This window comes from Lepidochelys kempii, chromosome 27 (genome assembly GCF_965140265.1).
Source record: "Lepidochelys kempii isolate rLepKem1 chromosome 27, rLepKem1.hap2, whole genome shotgun sequence".
NCBI lineage: Eukaryota > Metazoa > Chordata > Testudines > Cheloniidae > Lepidochelys > Lepidochelys kempii.
The window spans coordinates 8,722,089-8,750,024 of record NC_133282.1 but is presented as its reverse complement, the minus strand read 5'-3'; the positions used below and the strand labels follow the sequence as shown (position 1 = coordinate 8,750,024).

Genomic DNA, 27,936 nt, shown 5'->3' with positions numbered 1-27,936 from the left:
GGGAGCAGAGTTTATCCCTCACTTGAGACATTTGCACAGGATGGAATGAGCAGTGGAGCCTGCAGACGGCTGAGGTCAACGGGAGTGCTCATAGGGTAAACGCTCTGCCTGGGAGTGCTGGCAGAGCCCAGCCCTTAGCCCCCCCCGACAACTCTGTACACTAGGCAGGTAGATATTTTCATTGCCCTTGGATGGGTGCTGCCCTGTGCAGCGTGGGAGAGGGAAGATGGAAGGAGGTTCTTCCCCACACAAGAGCTGGAGGCCGGATCATCCCCTATCCATGAGGGGAGCTGGCCGAAGGGAATAGTGCATCCCTCCTGGTTGGTCAGCAGGACGCTGCAATCTGCAGGAGGCACCATGCCCCCCCCGCCAACCTCTGTCACCCTGCCCAAGCCAGGTCGAATCAGCCTCAGCCATGCTCTGGCCAAGGCCTCTAGTAGTGGGTCTTGACACTGCACCACTTTGGGTCCTGTTTCTGGATAGCCTGCCGGCCTCAATACCTTTGCAAGCCAGTCCCCGCCTTCTGCTGACGTCTGTGTAGCACCTGCTCCAGAAGGAGAGAGGGAGGGGGCGATGCTATAAATGCAAAGGGGACAGAACTGAGCCCTAGAGCGTCGCTCGTGCCCTGGGATCCTTCGCCGCTTTTTAGGATGGAGCTGCCCCGGGTGGCCTGCAGAGCTTGGGACGTTTGTCTCCTCAAAGCTTTGCTGGCTGAGTTTATGGGCACCGGGATCTTTCTCTTCACCGGCTTGGCCTCCATCACTCCTTGGACTCAGCCTGCAGTTGACTCAGGGAATCTGGGCATCACTGCCCAGAGCCAGTCCTCCGGGGCTGGTTCTGAGCCGAGTGGCACCGTGTACTCAGCCGCGCCAGCTGCTGCTGCCACACTCAGCCTGGGGGACGTGGGGACGCAAGCTCCTTGCAGCTTGGCCTCCCCCAACCCGCTCCATGTGTCGCTGGCCTTCGGGAGCTCGGTGGCTGTCATGTCGTACTGTGCATTGCCCCTGAGCGGCGGTCATCTGAACCCGGCGGTGACCGTCTCCATGCTAGTGGCTGTGAAAGTGAGGCCAGCCTGGGCCATGTACTACATCCTGGCGCAGCTGCTTGGGGGGATCACCGCCTCGGCTCTTCTCTACGGGCTGACTCCAGAATACGCCCGGGGGGAGATGGGTGTCAACAAGGTGAGTAAAGAGCTCAAGGGCCCTGGGGGGTTGGTTCTTCTCAGAGAGGTCCCCAAGCAGGAGATGGGCCATGTGCATTAGAGATGGGCCTGGATCAAATCCAACTCTGTGTGGTTCTGGACTGGGTGGGAGGGGGGGCTCTGAACTTTGTGTCCGAAGCAGTTTGTTCTGACTCTTTCAAAATGACACATTTTGGCTTTTCATTTCAAAACAAGGTTTCATTTTGAAATTTAATTCAATTTATAAACCAACCGACCCAGTCAAAAAACCAGAGGCTGAAAAACACCCAAAGTGGAATGCAAAAGCTGAAAAAAATAATTTGGTTTCCTTTTTTCCATCTTGTTTCAGGTGTTTTTCAGTCTGAAAAGAATGTTTTTTGTTGTTTTTGTTTCTTTATTTGTTGTTTCAGTCAGAGAAACAGAAAAAATCCAGTTTCAGTTCAAAACAAATATTTTTTTTCTCCAGATTTTTTGGTTTGGTGACCAAACCGAAAAAAATTAATCCTTTGCTCAGCTCTAGTGTGTTCTTGTCCAGACACAAAGAACAAGACAGTTACTTTCAGTTCCAGATGAAAAGAATTTTAGATTAAGGAAACCAATCAGAAATTAACGACTCCAGGGGAGAGAGCAGGGTGTGTGTGTCTGGGGTGAGAGTCTGCACTGAATTCAGCACATACGGGATGCCTATCACTGAAGACAGGAAGGCCCCAAAGAGTGCAGAACAAAAACTGGGGTTGGGGCAGGTCTGCACTTAAAGGGATGCATTAGCACACAGCTGCACTGCTGTTGCGCTTTTAATGAAGACGCTGTAAGCTGACAGGAGAGAACTTCTCCTGTGGATTTAGTTAATCCACCCGCTGTCTACGCTGGCGCTTAGGTTCATATAGCTACATGGATTCACATCCCTGCATGACATAGTTATCCTGAAGTAATTTTGTAGTGTAGACCAGGGCTAAGATAGAGCTGGGCAAAATTTTTTGGCTGCCCAAAACCTTTTTACAGTGAAAAAGGCAGAGTCAGCAACACCGAAACATTTTGCAAATTCATGCCAGTCTCACCAAATTGTTTGGGTAAAAATAAAACATGTGCACCTTCCTCTGAAGATTCATCTGTTCCTGGTTGGGACAGGAAACTGGGCTGGGGAGCCAGAGGGGGGTCTCCTGCCACGGCGCTGCCTGTGTTCTGTGGGTGTTGTAGCCAGTTCCAGTAACAACTCTTGTGATATGGCCTGTCACTCTAATTGGATGCATTTTTGTCCCCCTGGTTTGGACCCCTTCCATGCAGCTGAGTGAGGAACAGGATGGGGGAAATATACCTGGCCTTAGTGTTGCCAGGCTGTGTCAGTCCATCCATCAGGCACAGCTCAGGGCAGAGCTTGGGATAATGCTGAGGGAAGCATAATGCCAGAGAGAAAGGGCCCAAGACAGACTAGGCACCACACAGGGAAAAGGCTGAGGACCAGACAGGCAGAGGGGGCTATTCGTAGATTCCTAGGTGAGAAGGGACCACTGCGATCATCCAGTCTGATCCCTGCCCAACACAGGCCAGAGGAAGTGCCCTACAGCAGATACGTCAGCAGTCATCGGTGTTGCCTCTAGGTTTACAGGCAGGTTCTGGCCTCCATTTGCTAGAAGGCTCTGGGTTTGCTAGAGGCTCTGGGGGAACCTCTTATTGCTGGGGGCAGCTATGGGAAGACACAATCCCTGCCCTAGTCTCCTAATGTGAGAGTGATGGCAGACGGGGTCAGAAGCTGAGGGGCTGGGTAGCTCCTTAGTTGCTCTGCACATCTCGTTACAAAATGCCCCCTCCTCCAAACCACCAGAATCCCCTCCCAGGGCACAGAGACCTCCCTCACCAACCCCACTGCCTGGTCCATCTCTTCCTCACACATGTGCCATGTCGCAAAGGTGCCACACTGTCCCCTCCCTCAGCCCAGCCCCGCCCCCCTACCGTTCCCCTCCACATTACTCCTGATGCCAGGGCAGGTCCCAGGGCTGTGAAAGCAGCTCCCGTTCCCTCATCGCCTGCCCTGCCAAGCTACCTGCCTGAGTACAGAGCCCATTCCGGGGGGACTCCTGTGCACTGGGACCCCGGGCACCCTTCTTCTTTCTGCTCCCCCAGCCAAGCAGATTAATACAGCAACCTGCCAGTGCAGAGATCTAAAGTGCTCCCTGTCCTAATCCCCTACCAGCAGCTGTTACTGACACCTAGGTGCTGTGTTTTGCTACCTAGTCACAATTTGCTACCACCAGCAGCCCCCATCACCAGGGACAGGCCAGAGCTGAGGTGTTTGGCAAGGGGCGGGGGAGGGGACACAGGGACTCAAGACTGGCATGGGCAGGGGGAGCTGCAGATCAGGATTCAGGTGCATCGGCAGAGGTGGGTCCCCACCTGAATTGCAGGAGGTTTCGCAGGCCAGGAGAGAGGCACGTTAGCAGAAATGTGGAGGTGTTGGGATTGCAATAAGTAGGGTGATGAGATTTCCCAAAGGGGATAGCCCGAGGTCTCCCCACCCCCACCTGGGGCTAGCCTGAGCCTCCCTCCCCCCCACCCCCCCCAAACACGCAGGGTTGTCTGGAGCCACTTGCCTGAGCCGCAGCCCCGCAATGGGACTGGCCCCAGCCACTCACCTGAGCCCCCGTTCCAGGGGGCTGGCATTGCTGCTCGCCCAAGCCCTGCCTGGCCTCCCCCATGAGGTTGGGGCTGGCGTCCCTTGAGCCCTGCCTGCCACCTGCCCGAGCCCTGCCTCCGCCTCCGCCCCCCACGCAGGGCTGGCATCTCCGCTCGCCACCGCCCTGCCCCAGCATCTTCCGCCACATCCCACTTTTTGACAAAAAACATTTTGATCGAGTTGGCAAGAGTCAACGGGACAAACGCCCACCTTTGCCAAAAAGGTTGGGACGGCCGGGACAGGGCTTAAAGAAGGGACTGTCCCAGCCAAAACGGGACCTCTGGTCATCCTAGCGATAGAACGCTCATCTCACCAATGCAGCAAACCCCTTTCACGAAAATCTCCAAAATTGAGACCAAACACTTTGGAAAGAAAGTAGGGGTTCGTGTAGAGAGTGACATGCGTGAAGTCTGCTCCAGGCTCCCAACAGCCCCATGAGCCTGAGTGCCACTGACGTAATCTGCTTGTTCTTAGCATTTCTGTAAAGCTGTAATGACCTTTACATTAATCACCACATAACAAGGGATTGATACGAGACTCTTTGTGGATCTAGGGATTAATATCCATCTCCAGGATAGGGAAAGGGACGAACTGGAATAGCTCCTAGGGCATTGGTCCTGCCAGGTAATACATCCAGTGAAACCCTGGTTTACTGAAGTCAATGGGAGTTTTTTCCCAGTGACTTCAATGGGGCAGGACTTCCCAGCCATCTCAAACTGGTGGTCTTGTCTGCCCTTGAAACTAAATGCACTGTAAGGGACAAGCCTGAATAGAGCTGTGTGAATAAACTTTTCTTTTGGTTCATGGTATAAACCAACAAATCTGAAAAAAAAATCAACCTGGAAATGATTTTTGGTTTTTTGTATTTTTTCGGTGAACCAAAAAAGTCAGGGGAAAAAATTGTTGTGTTTCACGTGAGTTTTTTTTTAACCTTTTAAAATATAAAATTAAAATAAAGTTCAAAACCAAAAGTTGCTTTGAATAAAAAACCCAAAGTGGTTTGATTGTTTCGGATTTTTTTCCAATTCCGTGAAATTGACACGAGTTCACTAAATGTTTCAGTCAATCTGAATCTGCATTTCCTGGGGGGGGGGGGCGAAGAAAGGGTTTGTCCAGAAACTGTCATCCAGTTTTAATCCTGAGCTGATGCCTTGGGGGGCTGGGCAGGATGGACTTGTTGATCCAGCAGAACTTTTCCAGCTCAAGGGCCCATATCTGAGGTCCTGACCCAGGTCAAACTCCCAGTGAAGTGAATGAGGCTTAGTCAAGGATTTGAATGGGGGAGCCCATGGTGCTGACTGACATGCACTGCATGAGTTTGCTGCTCCGTGACAGCACCCTGATTCTGCTACCACTTGGCACTGAGCTCTCAGTGACAGTGGCATTAGCTACTAGTGATAATGACCAGCCGCAGAGCACCCAGTGCATCGGGGTGAATGAGAGTGGGAGAAGGGTGAAGCCACTGATCTGCCCCTTTCCCTCATCCTGTGCCTGGCATGTCTGTTCAGATTCTAAGATATTCAGGGCAGGGCCCATCTACTACTCTGTACAGCACATAAGACAATGGGGCCTCAAGCTTGGTTGGTCCTTCCTGCAGCAGGCAGGTGGCTGGCCTACTTCTGCTAGGTTGGCCCTGTGTTTAAAATGCAGAGTTCCTGCCTACATCATCACAGTAGGAGCAAGGGGCTGTCACAACATGTGTCTTACTGAGAGAGGAATCCACCATGTGATCAGAAGACTAGTTGCTAACACACATCAGCAACCGAGCTCTGATCCATACGGAAGGAAGATTGCAATACAATGAGAAGGTTAGTCAAAAAGGCCCTAAAGTTAAGAGCAAAGCTGTTGCCGGCACCCAGTGCCGAGAGGCAAAACAACAGCAGGGGTTGGTTTGCTACCCGGTGTGCTTCACCCAATAATCACAACGGGGTGGAGAAGCAGAAAAGTTTATTTGCAGCTGCAAAAAGGTACAGGGAGAATAGAATCTCAAATCCTGCACCCAGAGCAGGAAGTTACACAGGCTTTTATACATCCTTTCTTCAGCATACTTATCCAATAGCAAGCTGCCCTAAGTATCCATATAGCCAGCCAATCCAGTTCCCAGCTAGTTCCCTTGTTCTCTGTCTGACTCTGCAACATATTGTTGCAGATCCTCAGCATAACTGCTGCGAGTGCCTCCGGGCGGGGGGGAGGGGCCAAGGACACTTGGGCCTAGTGCGAGGGGGCTTCATCGACACTCATGGTCTTCCATCCCCTTGAGTTACCTAGTGGCCATGCCCCAGTGTCCCCAACAACTCCCTCCTTTGAGAACACTCAACAGCCTTGGCTCTGAGTTTTCTCACTTGGGCTACTTATTTCTTTACAATAGGACTTTGCATAAGCATTTTTTGGTAGCCCTGAAGAGAATGACTTATTAACTTTTGCAAAAGGGCCCTGACACATGATACTGCACAGCATAATACCAGTAATACAAGCAATACAGGAAAGAGATGTTTCAATAACAGGCTAAATAAACCACCAAGCCAAGACGACAAACCCCAGCCTGAAAACTAGGTTTGCAACCAATCGCTCTCTGGGGCAGTATAGGCAACTTGTGCTCCGGCTCGGGCATGGGCCTCAGCCTGTACCACCTTTTCATAGATTTCATAACTGCTATCATTTACATATACACAACATCGGGACCCGATGAGGGCACAAACCCCTCCTTGGGATGCCAAGAGATAGTCCAAAGCCAGCCTGTTTTGGAGGGAAAACGTCCTGAGCTGCTGTACCTCTTTATTTAATGTTTTTACTGCTGACCCTAAATCACTAACCGAGTCCTCTAACTCTAAGGCAACTTTCTCAAGTACCATTTGCAGCCTTACAGTATAGAGGCCTATGCATGCCATGGCTGGCCCGGAAAACAGTGGCGCTATTCCCAGTACAGAGCACCCTACAAGCTTCTCAGTTGTGAGGGAATTCTTCATATTGCCCTCCAATGTTGTAGTCAGTCGCCGCAGGGTCTTTTCTCGTGACTCAACAGAGGTGTCTCGGGCATTTCTAATCTTTCCTTTGGCCAGTGTGGCAGTTATGGAAAGATGAGGAACTCCATGAGCTATATAACAGCTACCTGTCCAGTTGGCTGGCAACACCTTGTAAGCCTTTACAAAATATACAAAATAGTGTACCTGTAGGGCCCAGTAAGGACTGTTTCTTAAGGGGATTCCTGGGATATTTAAGGCTGCTTTGGCTGCTTTTCCAAACAGTTCATATGCCCCTAAGGGGGCATCCCATCCTCCTGATTGGGTACAAGTGGGGCGTTTCTAATTGTGCCGTTCAAATTACACTCGCCATGGGGACCACTACAAACCCACCATTGGCTTGCTACATTGGAGATATTAACTGGACGGCAAGTTATATTTCCAAACTCTTTTTTTTTTTTGGTAAGATTATTTGTAAGAGTTTCCCTAAAAGGGGAGGAACCATTACACCCACACTGCTGGCTTCCGCTTTTGGTCTTTATCCAATACCCATCAGCCCACATTGTAATAACACAGGAGCTCTTTCCCACAGGACGCCCATAGTGATCAAATTGGTTTTGGGTAAAACATAACACTCCCTCAGTGAGTACGGCAACTGAATACTCCTGGTCCTGATAGGTGGCTTGCTATAAAAAGGTCTTGTTCCAGAACGGCGAATCCGTTCTTTCCTGCTCTTTGGTGGTGGCTAATTCTGCTAGGGTCAAGGGCAGCATGTCAAGGGGCATTCCCGTTTTGGGGGACAGTGGAGTTGGAGCAGATACCCAGCAATCAGTTTGGTTTGTTAAAGTAGCAACATGGTGCGCAAGCAAAACAAAGGAGTTATGCTCCTGATATGCACAGTTTGGAAATACCAATACAGAGAATAACAATGTTACCCAATTAATTATCACTAGAGTCTTCCCAACCCAGGGTCTCCAGTACCTGGGTGGGCCCATTTGAGCGTAAAGGAGCCCACTATTTGTGTCTTTTAAACAGTAGCTTTAGCCCGAGATCGTCACTAGATGAGGAGTCAGCAGGTTGGACGGTCCACTGTTCTGCTGACGAGGGGGCAGGTACTGCCTTCAGACGAGAGTGATGGATCCAGTTCTTGTGTCCCTCGATCTTTGCTGCTGTATGGGAGACCAGCAGGACGGTATAGGGTCCTTTCCACTTTTCCTGGAGAGGCTCGTCCTTCCAGGTACGAACAAGCACAGAGTCACCGGGCTGTAAGGAGTGGGCGGGAGAGTCCAAGGGGAGAGGCTGGGAATCCTTGGTATACCTGTGAAGAGACAAGAGAACAGCAGACAGGGAACACATATACTGTGACAAAAAAACATTACCCAACTCCCATTCCCCTGACAGAACCGGGGTGCCATTCATAGGCCATGCCCTTCCAAACATAATTTCAAAGGGACTAAGCCCTAATCTACCCTTAGGGAGAACGCGGATACAAAGTAGGACGAGGAGCAAAGCATCAGGCCATCAAAGTGAGGCTTCTTGGCACACTTTTGAGAGATGCCGTTTAAGGGTCTGATTGGTACTTGGCTTGCGGTCTCCAGGGCGTATGGAGTTTCCAGGGGATCTGTAAGGCATGTGAGATGCTTTGGATGATTTTTGACGTGAAGTGTGTCCCGTTGACAGATTCCATCCACAGGGGGAGTCCAAAGCGAGGAATGAGCTCCTTAACAAACTTGAGGGCCACTGTCCTGGCAGTGCAGTTACGGCATGGGAAGGCTTCTGGCCATCCGCTGAACCGATCCACGAAGACAAGGAGATACTTGAACCCTTGGGTCCGGGGAAACTCAGTAAAGTCTATTTGCCCCACTTGTCCGGGGCCTGGAGTGGGTTCTAGGGCAGCTGGTGGCACAGGATGTCCCGGTCGGGGGTTATTCTTTTGGCAGACTAAGCAGTCCGCTTGTACCTGGGCAGCCAGGGGTCGGAGTCCGGAAGTGATAAAGTATTTTCCCATTAGCTGGATAAGTGCTTCCCTGCCAGCATGAGTGGTTTGATGTAGTTTCTGCAGCACTGGCTGGATCAGGCCCTTTGGTAAGAGGACCTTCCCTTCCGGAGAATGGAGCCATCCCTCTTTTTCCCGGAGACCGAGTTTGTCAGTTAGCTGTCTCTCCTCCCCAGAGTACTGAGGGGTTGGAAGCTCCCCTCCTGATGGGCTAAGGGCATGCACATGGGCGTTCTCAGTCTGAGGGGATGGCAGGGTGGCAGCATGCTAAGCCTCTCTATCTGCCCGGGCGTTACCTCTGGCCACATCTTGATCCTCCCTTTGATGGGCTTTACAGTGTACCACCGCCACTTCCGAGGGGAGTTGTACGGCTTCTAGGAGCCGGAGGATTTGGGGCCCGTACTTGACTGGGGAGCCTTGGGCTGTCAGCATTCCCCTTTGCTTCCATAGGCCAGCATGAGCATGCAGCACACCAAAACCATACTTCGAATCAGTAAAAATGTTGACCCGCTTTCCTTTTGACAGTTCAAGTGCACAGGTCAGGGCTATTAGTTCGGCAAGCTGGGCAGAGGTCCCAGCAGGCAAACCTTCAGCTTCCACGGTGTCATGGAGGGTCACAACAGCATAACCCGCCCTCCTTTGCCCATCTATTACAGTACTGCTACCATTAGTGTACCACTCATAATCTGCATTTGGGAGCGGTACATCCTTTGAATCCGGACGGCTGGAGTACTGGACATCTATGCTCTCTAAACAGTCATGTTTTTGTTCCTCTGTTTCTGGCAAGAGAGTGGCTGGGTTAAGGGAGGGGCAAGGCTGTAAGGTGACTTCAGAGTTCTCTAACAGCTTAGCCTGGTACCGAGCAATCCGAGCCTGGGTGAGCCAAAGCCCTCCCTTTGCATCCAATAAGGCTCGGACCATATGGGGAGTATAGATTTGCATAACCCCTCCCCATGTTAGCTTCTCAGCTTCCTCAAGCACTAGGGCAGTAGCCCGTAAACATGCCGGCCAACCCTTTGCAACCTGATCCAGTTGCTTAGAAAAATAAGCCACGGGACGTCTCCATGCTCCTAACAGCTGTGTGAGGACTCCTAGGGCCACCCCCTTTCGTTCATGTACATACAACTGAAACGGCTTAGAGAGATCCAGCAGGCCCAGAGCCGGGGCTTCCATCAGTTTTCTTTTCAGGATTTTAAATGCCCTGTCAGCCTCTGGGGTCCAATAGAAGGGGTCATGATCTGCTCCTTTTACACAGTCGTACAGGGGTTTAGCCCACAGTCCAAACTCTGGGATCCATATCCTGCAAAAGCCTGCCATACCCAGAAATGCCCTGAGCTGCTTACAGTTACTTGGGGTAGGAACTTGACAGATAACTTCCTTTCTTTCACTTGAAAGCTGACGCTCCCCTTGCCATATGTGAAACCCGAGGTACCGTACCTCTGGGAGGGCAATTTGAGCCTTACTCCGTGCTACCCGATATCCCTGGAGTCCAATAAAATTCAGGAGGCTCACGGTGGCTTTAAGGCAGGGGGTTTGGCCCACAGTGGCAATTAACAAATAATCTACATACTGCAGAAGGAGGGCCTCCTCATTATCCCACTCCCCTAGGTCCCTGGCCAAAGCCTGGCCAAAGAGGGTGGGGGAGTTTTTAAATCCCTGGGCCAACACTGTCCAGCAAAGTTGCTTTTTAACCCTTTTTCGGTCCTCCCACTCGAAGGAGAAGATCTCCTGTGACGGAGTGGCAACTGGGATGGTAAAGAAAGCATCTTTCAGATTGAGGACTGAAAAATGGGTACACTGTCCCCCTATAGAAGCCAATAAGGTATACGGATTAGGGACAAGAGGGTGCAAAGTCTTAACCCGTTCATTGACTGCCCTTAGGTCCTGTACCAGCCGATACGTGCCATCAGGCTTCTGTATGGGTAGAATGGGAGTGTTCCAGGCTGACTGACATTCCCGGAAAATACCATACATTAGGAATCGATCTATAGTTTCCTGTAAACCTTCTCTGGCTTCCCTCTTGATTGGATACTGTTTTACTTGCACTGGGCCTTTCCCTGGTATGAGCTGAATAGTAATGGGGGTCTGGTGGGTGGCCTTTCCTGGAATCCCTGATGCCCACACGAGGGGGTACACCTGGTCTTCCCACGGGCTCCATTCTGGGGCTTGCATGGCTGAGGGCTCAACTGCAAGGGTCACGATCCATGCATTCTCAGGAGGTAAGGTAAGGGTTATTTCATCCTCAGTAAAATGCAGGGTGGCACCGAGGCGACAAAGCAGATCCCGTCCCAGCAGAGGTGTTGGACACTCAGGGAGGTATATCAGCTTGTGGGATATAGTCCTGTTTCCCAAAGTGCATTCCTCTGAGACATACACTGGGCACTTGGTGTCCCTGCTTGTGGCTCCCACCACAGTAAGGGAATCTGCTACTGGCAACTGAAGGGGTCGATTTACAGCAGTTCGGGCCGCTCCAGAGTCCACTAAAAAATCTATTTCTGAGCTTCCCACCCGCATCTTTACTCGGGGTTCCGGGGGTAGGGTGGTCCGTCTCCCCTGACACCCCTATTCCTGCTCCACCATCGCCATCATAGAGGCACCCCCCTTTTCTTTCCTCTTTGGGCACTCATTTTTCCAGTGTCCCTCCTGTCGACACAGGGCACACTGGTTGCGACCCAGTCGTCTCTCCTGCGAGCCCGGACGTTCGTGTCCATGGCCCCTTCCTCCCCGGCCACTTCCCTTAGTGCCGGCCAGTACCGCTGTTACCATCAGTCTCACTTGCTTTCTCTCCTTCTCTGTCTCCCTCAGACTATAAGCTCGGTTTGCAGTCTCTAAGATTTGTGCCATGGTCATGCCCATTAAATCCTCCTTTTTTCGTAACTTTCTCTTAATATCAGGGGCTGCTCTGCTTGTAAAAATTCCCTTAATAATTGACTCAGTTGCCTGATCATCGGGGTCTGCATTAGTGTTCTGTCAAATTGTGTCCCGAATATGGTGTAGAAAGGCCCCTGGGCTTTCTTTTAAATCCTGCATTACTTCATATGGCTTTGCCCAATTATTATGTCGGACAGCCAAGTGATGGAGTCCATGTAAAAGCAACTCCTTATAGGAGGAAAGGCAGGTCATATCCCCATGATCATTTGGATCCCACCTGGGGTCTGCTCGGGGGGACTTGTGCATCCGGGTCAGGGACATTAATACAATCCCGGTCGTACCATTTCTGCGCCTCCTCCCTTGCTTTGGACACAACCTGTTGTCTTTCAACCTCAGACAATAGGGTTCGCAGGAGGATGTTACAATCATCCCAGTCCGGCTTGTGACTACTGAGGCACCCCTCAAAGACTGATATAAACCTGCTTGGGTTGGTGGAAAACTCTCCTGCCTGTGCTCTGAAAGCAGCCAAATCCACAGGATTAAAGGGCACATGAATATAAACCTGCATAGTCTTGGCCGGACGCCTGTCCGATCCAGACCGGGCGACTTTAGTTTCGGTGATTAAGGGGTATAGGCCAACCATTGGGGACTTACAAGGTGTGGATGTAGGGGTCGAAGGGGACACCGGCTCTGCCATTACAGTGGGGGTGGGGGTCTGGGGACTAACATTAGCTGCTACCGAACCAGTCGGAGTCAGATTACAGCGCTGTAAAATATCTGGTCGAGTACATAAAGTCAGAAACAAATGCACATACATATGTTCATTCCATTTCCTTGTTTTCTGACAGAACAGGAGTAACTGAAGGATCGTGTTGTAATTAATTGACCCTCCTGGTGGCCACCACTCCTGGTCCTCTAGTTGATATTGAGGCCAGTCAACTGTACAGAATCGTTTTAATTGGCTCTTAGTCATCGGATCCGCACCAAATACCTTCCAGTTTGCTAGAATGCATTCTAGGGGCGTACACCGTGCCCTAACCCCTGAGCTCTGTCCCTGTCCCATACCTACAGGGTAACTCTGGGCGTCCCCAGGTTCCAACAGAGCACACAATCCGGGTTTCAAAAGGTTCCTACCTTATCCAAGGGATCGGTTCCTCACCGTCGTCTGCAGCTGCCCCTCCCCCATGTCCAAGGGTCCGGTTCCTCACCGTTGCCCACAGCTGCTTCTCCATTATATGAGTGCGTTGCACCGTTGTGCCCTCCGGGGTCGATCAAATCACGTCTCCTCCGAGGCCCCCGATGAACTCAGCGGTGTGCGCTGGGCATCAGTTCTCGCCGCAATCCTCGACCTCCAGGAGGGGTCCGGGCAAGGCTAAATAGCAGCCTCGTCGCCCACCCAGGGACGCCAAAAGCTGTTGCCGGCACCCAGTGCCGAGAGGCAAAACAACAGTAGGGGTTGGTTCGCTACCCGGTGTGCTTCACCCAATAATCACAACGGGGTGGAGAAGCAGAAAAGTTTATTTGCAGCTGCAAAAAGGTACAGGGAGAATAGAATCTCAAATCCTGCACCCAGAGCAGGAAGTTACACAGGCTTTTATACATCCTTTCTTCAGCATACTTATCCAATAGCAAGCTGCCCTAAGTATCCATATAGCCAGCCAATCCAGTTCCCAGCTAGTTCCCTTGTTCTCTGTATCATTTGTTAAACTATACATAAAGCTGCTTTATTCAGCATTGTTCTTCCATATCTGCCCTGTGTGGCCTTGTTTAGTTTCAGGCAGTCTGACTCTGCAACATATTGTTGCAGATCCTCAGCATAACTGCTGCGAGTGCCTCCGGGCGGGGGGGCCAAGGACACTTGGGCCTAGTACGCAGAGCTGCTGCGAGTGCCTCCAGGCAGGGGGACCAAGGACACCTGGGCCTAGTGCGAGGGGGCTTCATCGACACTCGTGGTCTTCCATCCCCTCGAGTTACCTAGTGGCCATGCCCCAGTGTCCCCAACAACAGGAAGTAAAATCCCTAGAGGTGGCATGTGCCACTGCAGCACTTGTAGTGTAAAGATTGTGACCTTGGCAGACCAGCTCATGCCAAGGTCCCTGGGCCTCGCTGAGCATAGCTGGAAACCAGTCTGGCTCGCCTGTCGGTTAGTATTGTTAAAATTGACAGAGTTATAAGAATATGTTTAATGTTTAGACTTTATGAAATGCTTGTAGGATGCTACATGTATTAATCGAGCTGTATCCCATGCTGCTAGGTAATATTTAAGTGTTTGCTCTGCAACTAGGAGAGTGTTTGCTATAACTGTAAAACCCCACAGTCAGGAGAGAAGCATTAGTGAGTGTGAAATGCGAGTTCACCGCAAGAGGTGTCATCTCCTCCCCAACAAACGAAGGCCTAGAGACACCAGACAAACCATTGTGGAACATCAGGGTATAAAAGACTTTGTTGATTTCCCACACACACCCACCTATGAAGAGAGTTTGTGCACGAGATCTCATCCGATCACAGCCTGAAAGCTGGAGAAAGGGAATAAAAATGCCTGTTAAAGAGAAATTATCATCACTAAGATGCTTGGGATTTGCAGAGGGCAATATTTCCAAGCATAAGTGAGGGATCGCTAAGATGGTTAGTTTAGGTTAGCCCTAAAGCACATACACAGCCGCTACTATCACCTTTTGGAAACTAAACCTGTACCTCATTGGGGTGTCTCTGTGTGTGTTTGTGTGTGTGTGTTTACCTGCTTCCAGCTTGTAAATAACTCTCATTCACCCCCCAGTTTGTGATGGCTGAACTCCCCCACACTAGCCCAACAAGATCTGACATAGGCCAACTGGGCCCAATCAGCTAATGAGACTGCAAACAAGGGGAGCTTTAGGCTGGAGGCAGCTGATTAGAATCATAGAATATCAGGGTTGGAAGGGACCTCAGGAGGTCATCTAGTCCAACCCCCTGCTCAAAGCAGGACCAATCCCCAATTAAATCATCCCAGCCAGGGTTTTGTCAAGCCTGACCTTAAAAACTTCTAAGGAAGGAGATTCTATCACCTCCCTAGGCAACGCATTCCAGTGTTTCACCACCCTCCTAGTGAAAAAAGTTTTTCCTAATATCCAACCTAAACCTCCCCCACTGCAACTTGAGACCATTACTCCTTGTCCTGTCATCTTCTACCACTAAGAATAGTCTAGAACCATCCACTTTGGAACCACCTCTCAGGTAGTTGAAAGCAGCTATCAAATCCCCCCTCATTCTTCTCTTCTGCAGACTAAACAATTCCAGTTCCCTCAGCCTCTCCTCATAAGTCATGTGTTCCAGACCCCTAATCATTTTTGTTGCCCTTCGCTGGACTCTCTCCAATTTTTCCACATCCTTCTTGTAGTGTGGGGCCCAAAACTGGACACAGTACTCCAGATGAGGCCTCACCAATGTCGAATAGAGGGGAATGATCACGTCCCTCGATCTGCTCGCTATGCCCCTACTTATACATCCCAAAATGCCATTGGCCTTCTTGGCAACAAGGGCACACTGTTGACTCATATCCAGCTTCTCGTCCACTGTCACCCCTAGGTCCTTTTCCGCAGAACTGCTGCCTAGCCATTCGGTCCATAGTCTGTAGCGATGCATTGGATTCTTCCGTCCTAAGTGCAGGACCCTGCACTTATCCTTGTTGAACCTCATCAGATTTCTTTTGGCCCAAACCTCCAATTTGTCCAGGTCCCTCTGTATCCTATCCCTACCTGTCACCGTATCTACCACTCCTCCTAGTTTAGTATCATCCGCAAATTTGCTGAGAGTGCAATCCACCCCATCCTCCAGATCATTTTTGAAGATATTAAACAAAACCGGCCCCAGGACCGACCCTTGGGGCACTCCACTTGATACCGGCTGCCAACTAGACATGGAGCCATTGATCACTACACGTTGAGCCCGACAATCTAGCCAACTTTCTACCCACCTTATAGTGCATTCATCCAGCCCATACTTCTTTAACTTGCTGACAAGAATACTGTGGGAGACCATGTCAAAAGCTTTGCTAAAGTCAAGAAACAATACATCCACTGTGTTAGAGAGCTTATTCCTTCACTCTCCCACTTCCCTGGTCCTTCTCACATGAACAGAGAGCAACAATACCTGAAGTCCGAAGGTGCAAACAATTCGATGTTTATTGGGGTGAACTTCCAGCAAGCTTAAATACAAGTTCCTTTTCCTTATTTCCGAATCCCAACTTACTTCCTGTTTGCCCCTAATTTAAATAGTAATATTCTTAGCTATACCTTAACCAATCATTCTACTAAAATTTAACTAACCAATCCTAACATATTGTAACATGATTATGTAACCAATTATATCCCACCACCTTAATTAGTTTACACCCAGCAAAATTAATTATACAGCAGACAGGAACAATCACAGAACCAGACAGAGATTATACAGACAAACAATAGCAAAGTGGGAACTATAATGGCAAGACAATACAGAAGTGAGGATTTCACATCCCAGTATTGATAAGTGAGTTCTTGCCAGACAGGATGCTATCAAACTAAGTTTTCTTTTACATTTTCTAGGCACTTCCCTTTCTCTGGAGCTGATAGGCACTATCAGGACAGGATTGTATTCCTAACAGCCCAATAGCACCTTCTTTCCATGTGACTACTTTGGAATGTGAGGATGTGACCGGTCGCTTCCCAGCTTATGGCTGCCTCTGTCGCTTAGCCAAAGGCCTTAGCCTAAGAACAGGGCCCCAGACTGTCACAGTAAGAGAAGGACCTTACATTGGCAGACAGTGATTTTGATTCTTTCTTTTATACCTCTAACTAGCCAAGTGATAAGAATACACCTAAATTCTTAAAGTACAGGCCTTTACAGACAGGCCTGAATATCTATATCCTAACACTCCACCCCTTTTTTTCTTTTTCTTTTGGGATCCTCCTGCCCAGGTATCCCTGGAAAAGCATAGGACATATGGCGACACATTTCCTGATAGGGCCAGGCATCAAGGTGGAAGGTGTCGATGCTCCATCTGTCCCACTGCCCCTTGTGTAGTACCATGCCCTGCACCTTCTCTCGTACGGGCATACCACACCTATTCCAATTAATGTTCCAGACTTCCCAGTATAGTGGGCCTGAGAAGGTTGGGTCCAGGTTGTCTAGTACACTTGGGGGGGGGGGGGGCTTACTACATTACTTATAGGTTATAATTAGTGGCTGTTCTCTAGGGGGTTGTGCCCCCCTTGATCGTTTCCATATGCAATGTAACACACATATAGTTAACAATACACTAGCTACTATTATAATCTACAGCAACACCGAGAGTCCTGACCACTGCAGTATGGTCCAACATCCTGGCCACCACCAAAAACACTGCTTCTCCTCCTTTGATAAGGTTAAAATTTTGTCAGCGCCATCCTGTAGTGTGTATTCTAAGTGTGTCCAACTGTTGGCGCTTGCAGCAAGTTGCTCTTGTAATCTTTGTGTACTTTTGTCCATATTGTGTGTCCATTGAATATCCGCAGTGAAATTTGGTATTGTCCAAACCAATTCAACTACTTGGTACGGCATGGGGTAGTAGGTGCTGGTTCGATTGTTTACAATGATTAGGTCCACTGATCCACTGGTGCACCATAGTCCAGGTGGCAGTGTATAGAAGTTCATAATTTTGTCATACACTGGAAGGATTTTGCCTCCCAGTGTTATATTGCAGGATTGCATACATTCCCAACAGAATACACCGTACCCCATATACATTACCCCTAAATGCCCCCCCTTTGCAATAGGCCATTGATCCTGCTCCTCCATAGTCATAGGAGAGGGGCACATTCATATTCCTCCTCTGGATATACAACTGCTTAATGTGATGACAGTCCAATTTACACCATTCCAGCCCCCCCACCTATTCCCTAGTGGCTCCCAACATGCTCCCCCTTCCCTACTAACTCCCATAGGGTTCAAGGGAACCACCTTATTTGCATTTCCTTCCCATGGTATCATAGTAACAATTACACAAGAACTGTCCCCACAGGTCGGGGATGTTATTTTCCAGGTAGATGGGTATGTTTTTGCAATTGTGGATAGATATGGGCTAGCCTCCCGATTTAATACTGAAGGCCATTGTTCTGACCAAGCATCTCTCATAATATCCATTAACATTATTAACTGAGCATTTTGAATACCTACGCACACTTCTCCCCATGTTAGTCTTCTGAAGCCATCCTCTACCCATGTCAACAGGTCCCCTGCCCAATGAGTTAACTGCAAGTTTACCTCTACTGCTGTCCTCCACCCTGTGGCAACTGCTGATAGTTACTGTGCCATTAATTCATTAATTTGTTGTTGAAATTTCACATTTTGGCTTACTAATTGTTTGGTTACCCACTCGTCCCCCAGATTCCATGTACCCAGCATAGTGTTCCCCGCTGCCCACAATCCCCTTTTCCGACAACGATTCCAGGTGTGTCCCCTCACCCATGCATTGAATTGTTGTTTCAATCCTTTTATGTACATACTACAGTTAGGATGGATTTGGTCCACCCACCATGCCTTGGGGTGTCCCACCCATGTAACAGAGTGAAAGGACACGTTAAAAAGTGCTGGCTGCACCTGCTCCCACAATGGCTCCCAGACATTTGCTCGTCGGGGAATATTCTTGGCTCCAGGCTGTGGCCACTTTAAATTTGGATTCTTCCAACTTGGCATCCATATCACCTGTAGGGTTACATTCTGTAAAATGGTTAACTCATCGTACACCCAGCGTCCCAAAGGGGATTTTACGCCTCATGTAATATGTACATAACAATCACACCTTTGGGGATTATCTTCCATGGAAGTACCATTGTGGTTACATATGGTAACATCACACCCTAAATGTGGGGCCCTATTTTCCCAAGAGGGTTCATTTGCTCCAGGAGACCAGAGGGTTATATTCTTTGGACCCTCTGTAACAAACCACATAGCTGGGTAACTGTGTTTTCCACTATCGTTAATCATGGCAGCACCCAGGGAGTACCATGCGATATTTCCTGATAAATTTGATATTCTCCACCTGGTTGGGATTCCCCCATCTAATCCATAAACCATATACCGACACTGCCAAATTCCTGTTGGAGTATTAGTGGTACATCTTTCTATGGGGAGATTCTCATAGTCTTCATTAGCTTTATTACCACAGGTTGCATGTGTAGCCGTCCATGTGTTTCCTCCTTTTGACACTTCACATCGTGGGATCTGAATAGAATTTGTAAATGTGACAATTGTGATTAGCACTAATAATTGTTCCATCCAGGGCCAGGGAATTTTCATCCTTTTCTCCTTTTTGAATTAACCTGTAATACACACATAACAAAATTTACACGTCCCCTTTCCCAATCCCCTGTTTGTACCTTTTTATTTGCGTGCAGTGGACCCACTCCCGTCCTCCATTCTCTGTACCCAGTAATAGCAGACTGGGCCCTAATTGGTCAAGGACAAGATAGGGGCCCTTCCATTTAGGAGCTGGGAATGGATGGTGTTCACCTGGAATCTTGTACATCACTAGATCTCCCACCATGGGTAGATTACGCTCCCCAGGCAGGTCATACCATGCTTTAACTCTTGCTGCTCCTTGCTCGTCTCGCCAGGCCACCGCCTGCTGTACTTGTTTTACATGGTCAATTAAAGTTAAAATCCATTCTTGTGTTAAGCCATGTGTTGTGACTTCCCCAGGTACTGGGGTAAGTAGATTTTCCCACCGTTCCATAGGCCTTCCCATGAGAGCTTCATATGGAGAAAATCCTGTGCCCTTTGATTCTCGGGCCCTTATTCTCATTAAGACAAAGGGCAGTAACTGTGACCAGTTTTTTCCTCCGACTTCCACTCCCTTTCTTAGCTCACTTTTAATGGTGCGGTTCATGCGTTCCCCCTGCCCCGCAGCCTGGGGGTGATAAGCAATATGGAACAACTGTGTGATTCCAGTGAGGGCTGATAGCTCCCCTAACAGATCTGACCGAAAAGCAGCTCCTTGGTCTGAGTCAATCACCTTCGGAACCCCCCAGCGAGTGAATACCTCATTTACCAGTATTGCAGCAGTTACCCGGGCAGTTTGATACTTTGTGGGGAAAGCTTCCACCCACCGGCTGAAAGCATCCACTACCACCAACATGAATCGGTTTTTCCTGTGATCTGGTGGTAGGGGTCCTGTGTAATCAATTTGTATTCTTTCCCATGGTCCCCTTGGGGCTTGTCTCATTAATTCTCCCCTTAGCACCTTGTGAGGTGGGCTGTGCCTGGCACAGTCCAAACAATGTTCCAGATGTGATTTTAAATCAGCTGCCATTCCTGGCCACCAGCACAACCTTTTTAAAGTTCCCAGTGCCTCCTCAAACCCGGGGTGCCCCCCTGCCAAGCTCCCATGCACCCAGCTTAAGAAAGCCGTCCGACTTCCCTGAGGGCACAACATTACTGGTCCCTCAGTTGTTAAGACACACCAAATCCCTTCCATTAGTTCCACCTTTGGCACATGCCTGTCCCCAAGTTTCATGATGCCTTCCAGTCCTGGGTCAGATTCCTGCAACTCTCGAATTCGCCCTCCCCGCTCTGTATCCACCCCGCTTCTTGTTAACACTGCTACAGGCACACTCTCTTCTGGCTCCCAGGGCCATGGGGGTGCCTCTGTTGCAGCCCGCTTGGCCTCTACATCGGCCAGATTATTCCCTTTGCTTAGGGGTCCTGTTTTCTTGTGTGCCTTCACCTTTACCACATTGATCCGTGTAAAACAGTGACTCAGCTCCTCCACTCGCTTCCACCAGGTAGCATGCTTGATTGTGGAGCCGTCTGTCGCCCTGAAATGATTATCTGCCCACCATCTCAGCATTAATGTGGCCCCACGAAATACATCATCTGAATCTACCACCACCCAACATTCTGCCTCAAATTTGGGATCCACTTCATTTAAAGCTGTTAGCAAGGCTGCCAGTTCTGCCTCCTGAGCTGACTTCGCTTCTAGTGAGAAACCAATGGTGCCGACTGTCTCATTGCCTCTGATTCCCACAACAGCTAAGCCTGCAGTTTTCCGTCCCCCTTGATAGCTACAACTTCCATCCAAAAACCATACCAGTGTCCCCTCCTTTACCTGATTGGGGTTAGCCGCCCGAAACACCTGATGTTGGGTTTTACCTGGGCTGGCTTCACATTGGTGTGGGGTGCCAGCCAGATGTAATCCAGCTACCCAGACTATGGGTTTCCTTAACACCTCTGCTTTAATGTTTTCTGCCTGTAGAGCCAGCAACCATTTAGCAATACGCTGCCCACTCACTTGTCCCTGTAAGATAGTGTGCATGTTTAACAGTCGCAGGGGGTCAGGATGAGATCGGACTATGACTTTCTGCATTCCCGTAAGGTATTTAAATTTCCCTACCCCCCAGTAGGAGCACAACAGCACCTTTTCACACCACCCATACTTCAATTCCACAGCACTCAAAAGTCGAGAGGCAAAGGCCACAGGTCGGTCCTTTTTCTCCATACTCCTGTGTTAATGCACAACCAATGGTAGTGTCCGATACCAAAGGGTACAGATAAAAGAATTTCTCCCCATCCGGGGAGGCCAGCACTGGAGCACTGGCCGGGTTTTCCTTTAGCACTCTCACTGCCTCAGTACACTCTTCTGACCACTCCCAAGTTGAGGCTCGGGCTAGGTCAAATAGAGGCTGGGCTATTTCTGCATAATTGGCCACAAAATCCCTGCAAAATCCAGTTAGACCCAGAAAACTTTGCAAGCTTTTAACATCCATAGGCAGTGGCAGGGACTGGATCAGTTGCACCCATCCCTTATTGATTTCCCTTCCCATCTGAGACACTTCCACTCCTAAGTAGGTCACTCTTGTCTGTCCCATCTGAGCCTTTTTCCCATTGACCTTCAATCCTGCTCTTGCCAAAGCTTGCAGGACCTGCTCGGTTAGTTCCCTGTCTTCTTCCTCTGTCCCTGACATTAGCAACAGGTCGTCTACATATTGTATGCACCTTGCTGAATCCACCCCCTCCAGAGCCTGTCTCATGTATCTGTGAAAAATTGCAGGGGCATCCCTATATCCCTGGGATAGGACTGTCCAGCAGAACTGTCTGCCCTCCCATGTGAATGCAGTTTTATACTGACACGAGGTAGCTAGTGGCAGAGACCAAAACCCATTAGCTATGTCCAAAACAGTGAAAATTCGGAATTGGGGTCCAATACGGGCCAACATTTCAGGGTACGCTGCCACCACTGAGGCTGGCGAATTGGCCAGAGCATTTAGTGCCCTGTAATCCACAGTGAGACGCCAGGTACCGTTTGGCTTCCTCACGGGCCACACAGCAGTATTACAAGGGGATGCAACTGCCCGAATCAGTCCCCTCTGTTCCAACTCCCCAATAGTTGCCCCCACCTCTGCCAATGCCTCCCGAGGAATGGGGTACTGTTTCTGTGGGGGAGGGTCCCCTCCCTCCAGCAGTACCTCCATGCTGCCCCTCCCACAATCCAGGTTATCCTTCGCCCACACAGGGATGTGTTCCCACCCAGCCGGGGGTGGTGGGAGGGCATGTGCCGCTTTAATGGTCATAGTGGCTATCCCCATGGGAATGGTATAGCCCTGACCGTCCTGCGTTTGCCCCAGGAAACACACCCAATTGGCTAAATCCAGTACGAGTCCCAGTTTGTGTAAATCTCCTGCCCCCAACAGATTAAGCATATCATTACAACCCCACATAATCTCCCCTTCCCCCAGATTCCTTTGATTTGTCCCCGCCTCAGGGTTAACTGTGTCTCCCCTCCCGTTGCCCCTACAATTGTCGCAGTCCCTTCTGAGGGTCTCCCCTGCCCCCATGTGGTTAAACTGATGGCTGCTCCAGTGTCTATCAAAAAATCCCTCATGGGACTCCCTTCGATTGCCCCCTGGAGCGTAGGGCGACCAGACGCATCCCGTCCTAAACTGAGAACATGGACAGGATGCCTCCCAGGGCACCCCTAAGTTGCAGCACCCACCTCTGTCCCTCCCACTGGTTCATGAGGGGACCGGGGGTCCTGGCACCGAACGCATTCCTGTCTCCATGCAAAATTGTGTGTCTGGCATTTCAGGCAGTCCCAGTCCCTTGGCCTCCGGGACCACTTTCCCCCTGATCTGGTAAGATCGTGGGTAGTCAGTTTAGCCTGCAGTCTCTGGATCTGTTGCTCTATAGCTGCCCGCTCGTCCCTGACTAGCCCCCCAAAGCCACGAACTCTCCCTCTACCTCCTCCTCTCCAGGCTGACCCACTCCTTTCCACCTTGTATTGATCCCCCGCAGTAATAGCATGGACTGGCTCTTCCCCCTGATGCATCTGCCTCCACACATCTGCCTGTTCCAGAAACTGGGGTAGCTGATTGGGAGCAAGTTCAGGGTGCTGCAACCTTAAATGCCCCACGAACTGCGGATTGCTCAGCTCCAACCATTTCTCCAGCAATTCCACACCCCTGCCCTGCTCCACACCCCCACCAGGTCCCGGTGGCCCTGCCTGGGGCAGCACCCATGGACCGTCCAGGGGATCCACCCAGCACCGTGCCCAGGCCTGTATGCGATTAAGTGTGTCCCGCCCTGTTTCCCCAGGGATTCGCTTCATCTTATTCATCCCCGCAGTACGAGAGTACACCCCAAACAAGGGTTTTGCCACCTGTCCGGGGATTAGAAATGGGTTTGCCACTCCTGCCACATCGATTCCCAAGGTGCCTCGTCCCAAAAGACTACGCCATAAGATCACCTGGTCCTCCCGAGTTAGACCCTCCATCTCCCTGCTCACCTCCACTAGCCACAGCACAAACTGATCCCGATCATCCCGGGGTACCTTTCCCAAGCGGCCCAGTACTGCCTCCCGGTCCTTCAGGGACAAGGGGCGGATTTCTGCCTGTTCTACTACCTGTGGGGCATGGTCCCCCCACCCCGCAACCGGGGCCACTATTCCTGCCTCCTGCAGTTCCTCCCGGGTAGCCTCTCTCGCAGGGGCTGTAACTGTGGATCGCTGGCTTACAACGTCCCCCGGCAGTGGTGGGTACAGTGTTTTTTCAGGGTAGGGTGGTGGAGGTGTCTCCTTCAGTTCCATTAGTGGGGCGGATGGTTTGGGGTCCCTAAGTCCATTGCCCCCATGTTTACAATGATACAATTCCTCCTCTAAGTCTCCTACTCTCCCCAGCAGTTCATCCCTCTCTCTCCGGATTGCCTCACCAGACTCCTCTGTCCGTGCAGCATCCCGTGCCTTCAAATCCGCTACCTCTACTGCTAACACAGATTTTTCTGTTAAAATCCGTTGCTGATCCACAATCCCCTCCAAATCCTTAATGTGTTGGAGGAGATCAGCTTCCCTTTTTACCCAGTATGCCATCCCAGCACACAAACCTTGTCATACCATTCCCTTTTTCCTACACTCCTTTCCCTTGGGGTCCCCCAAAACCTCTCCCATCTCCTTCTCAATCTCATCCCAGGTGAGCCCCTGCACCTGGTATGGGCCCTGATTCTTCCTTATCCATTTGTTCAAAAAATCCGTTACCCCAGCTTGCCAGAACCCGCAACTACCATCACGAGAGTTCGCCATACCCCCTCCAAGCAGCTGCACGGACTGTTGGGGAGGGGGACTTACAGGCTGCCACTCACCTATCCAATGTGATGTATCCAAGTCCCGGCACCAAGATGTTAGAGAGTTTATTCCTTCACTCTCCCACTTCCCTGGTCCTTCTCACATGAACAGAAAGCAACAATACCCGAAGTCCGAAGGTGCAAACAATTCGATGTTTATTGGGGTGAAATTCCAGCAAGCTTAAATACAAGTTCCTTTTCCTTATTTCCGAATCCCAACTTACTTCCTGTTTGCCCCTAATTTATATAGTAATATTCTTAGCTATACCTTAACCAAAATTTAACTAAAATTTAGTTACTAAATTTAGTACTAAAATTTAACTAACCAATCCTAACATATTGTAACATGATTATGTAACCAATTATATCCCACCACCTTAATTAGTTTACACCCAGCAAAATTAATTATACAGCAGACAGGAACAATCACAGAACCAGACAGAGATTATACAGACAAACAATAGCAAAGTGGGAACTATAATGGCAAGACAATACAGAAGTGAGGATTTCACATCCCAGCTATTGATAAGTGAGTTCTTGCCAGACAGGATGCTATCAAACTAAGTTTTCTTTTATATTTTCTAGGCACTTCCCTTTCTCTGGAGCTGATAGGCACTATCAGGACAGGATTGTATTCCTAACAGCCCAATAGCACCTTCTTTCTATGAGACTACTTTGGAATGTGAGGATGTGACCGGTCGCTTCCCAGCTTATGGCTGCCTCTGTCGCTTAGCCAAAGGCCTTAGCCTAAGAACAGGGCCCCAGACTGTCACAGTAAGAGAAGGACCTTACATTGGCAGACAGTGATTTTGATTCTTTCTTTTATACCTCTAACTAGCCAAGTGATAAGAATACACCTAAATTCTTAAATTACAGGCCTTTACAGACAGGCCTGAATATCTATATCCTAACACACTACTTTCCCTTCATCCACAGAACCAGTAATCTCATCATAGAAGGTGATTAGATTAGTCAGGCATGACCTTCCCTTGGTGAATCCATGCTGACTGTTCCTGATCACTTTCCTCTCATGTAAGTGCTTCAGGATTGATTCCTTGAGGACCTGCTCCATCATTTTTCCGGGACTGAGGTGAGGCTTACTGGCCTGTAGTTCCCAGGATCCTCCTTCTTCCCTTTTTTAAAGATGGGCACTACATGAGCCTTTTTCCAGTCGTCCGGGACTTCCCCCGATCGCCATGAGTTTTCAAAGATAATGGCCAATGGCTCTGCAATCACAGCCGCCAACTCCTTTAGCACTCTCGGATGCAAAGCATCCGGCCCCATGGACTTGTGCACGTCCAGCTTTTCTAAATAGTCCCTAACCACTTCTTTCTCCACAGAGGGCTGGTCACCTACTCCCCATGCTGTGTTGCCCAGCGCAGCAGTCTGGGAGCTGACCTTGTTCGTGAAGACAGAGGCAAAAAAAGCATTGAGTATATTAGCTTTTTGCACATCCTCTGTCACTAGGTTGCCTCCCTCATTCAGTAAGGGGCCCACACTTTCCTTGACTTTCTTCTTGTTGCCAACATACCTGAAGAAACCCTTCTTGTTACTCTTATCATCTCTTGCTAGCTGCAGCTCTAGGTGCGATTTGGCCCTCCTGATTTCACTCCTGCATGCCCGAGCAATATTTTTATACTCTTCCCTGGTCATTTGTCCAATCTTCCACTTCTTGTAAGCTTCTTTTTTATGTTTAAGATCTGCAAGGATTTCACTGTTAAGCCAAGCTGGTCACCTACCATATTTACTATTCTTTCGACACATCGGGATGGTTTGTCCCCGTAACCTCAATAGGGATTCTTTGAAATACAGCCAGTTCTCCTGGACTCCTTTCCCCCTCATGTTATTCTCCCAGGGGATCCTGCCCATCAGTTCCCTGAGGGAGTCGAAGTCTGCTTTCCTGAAGTCCAGGGTCCATATTCTGCTGCTTTTCTTTCTTCCTTGTGTCAGGATCCTGAACTTGACCAACTCATGGTCACTGCCTCCCAGATTCCCATCCACTTTTGCTTCCCCTACTAGTTCTTCCCGGTTTGTGAGCAGCAGGTCAAGAAAAGCTCTCCCCCTAGTTGGCTCCTCCAGCACTTGCACCAGGAAATTGTCCCCTACATTTTCCAAAAACTTCCTGGATTGTCTGTGCACCGCTGTAGTGCTCCCCCAGCAGATATCAGGATGATTAAAGTCACCCATGAGAACCAGGGCGTGCGATCTAGTAGCTTCTGCGAGTTGCCGGAAGAAAGCCTCGTCCACCTCATCCCCCTGGTCCGGTGGTCTATAGCAGACTCCCACCACTACATCACTCTTGTTTCTCACACTTCTAAACTTAATCCAGAGACACTCAGGGTTTTCTGCAGTTTCATACCGGAGCTCTGAGCAGTTATACTGCTCCCTTACTTACAGTGCTACTCCCCCACCTTTTCTGCCCTGCCTGTCCTTCCTGAACAGTTTATAACCATCCATGACAGTACTCCAGTCATGTGAGTTATCCCACCAAGTCTCTGTTATTCCCATCACGTCATAATTCCTTGACTTCACCAGGACCTCCAGTTCTCCCTGCTTGTTTCCAAGGCTTTGTGCATTTGTATATAGGCACTTGAGGTAATCTGCTGATCGCCCCTCATTCTCAGTATGAGGTAGGAGCCCTCCCCTCCCAGATGTTCCTGCCTGTGCTTCCTCCCGGTATCTCGCTTGCCCACTTACCTCAGGGCTTTGGTCTCCTTCCCCCGGTGAACCTAGTTTAAAGTCCTCCTCACTAGGTTAGCCAGCCTGCTCGCAAAGATGCTCTTCCCTCTCTTCGTTAGGTGGAGCCCGTCTCTGCCCAGCACTCCTCCTTCATGGAACACCATCCCATGGTCAAAGAATCCAAAGCCTTCTCTCCGACACCACCTGCGTAGCCATTCGTTGACTTCCACGATTCGACGGTCCCTACCCCGGCCTTCTCCTTCCACGGGGAGGATAGACGAGAACATCATTTGCACCTCAAACTCCTTTATCCTTCTTCCCAGAGCCACGTAGTCCGCAGTGATCCGCTCAAGGTCATTCTTGGCAGTATCATTGGTGCCCACGTGGAGAAGCAGGAAGGGGTAGCGATCCGAGGGCTTGATGAGTCTCGGCAGTCTCTCCATCACATCGCGAATCTTAGCCCCTGGCAAGCAGCAGACTTCTCTGTTTTCCCGGTCAGGGCGGCAGATAGATGACTCAGTCCTCCTGAGGAGAGAGTCCCCGACCACCATCACCCACCTCCTTCTCTTGGGAGTGGTGGTTGTGGAACCCCCAACCTCAGGACAGTGCATCTCATGCCTTCCAACCAGTGGAGTCTCCTTCTGCTTTCTCCCCCCAGACGTATCATCTGGTCCACTCTCCGCAATGGTACCTGTGGAGAGAACATGAAAACGGTTACTTACCTGTGTCTGCGTTGTTGGTACCTGGACATTCCCCCTTCTTCTTCTGGAGGTCACATGTTGCCAAGCTTCTTCACTGGCCTCTTGGCTCCACTGTGCAACCTGCTCTAAATCTTTAGAGCTTTGTCCCCGTAGAAGCATATCCTGACTTTTGTCCAGGAAATCCTCAGATTCTTGTATGCAACGCAGGGTCGATATCTGTTGCTCCAGACCTTCAATCTTCTCTTCCAATATGGATACCAGCTTGCACTTTGTAC

General features: G+C 49.9%; 1 protein-coding gene across 1 annotated transcript in view; it reads left to right on the top strand.

Annotated features, from left to right (window-relative positions):
* The first annotated feature begins 650 nt into the window (after positions 1-650).
* Positions 651-27,936, top strand: part of LOC140903748 (aquaporin-5-like) — a 40,563-nt gene continuing 13,277 nt past the window's right edge. Inside the window, exon 1 of the mRNA XM_073325508.1 lies at positions 651-1,181. Coding sequence (XP_073181609.1) covers positions 651-1,181 — 531 coding nt within the window. The remainder of the gene's footprint in view (positions 1,182-27,936) is intronic.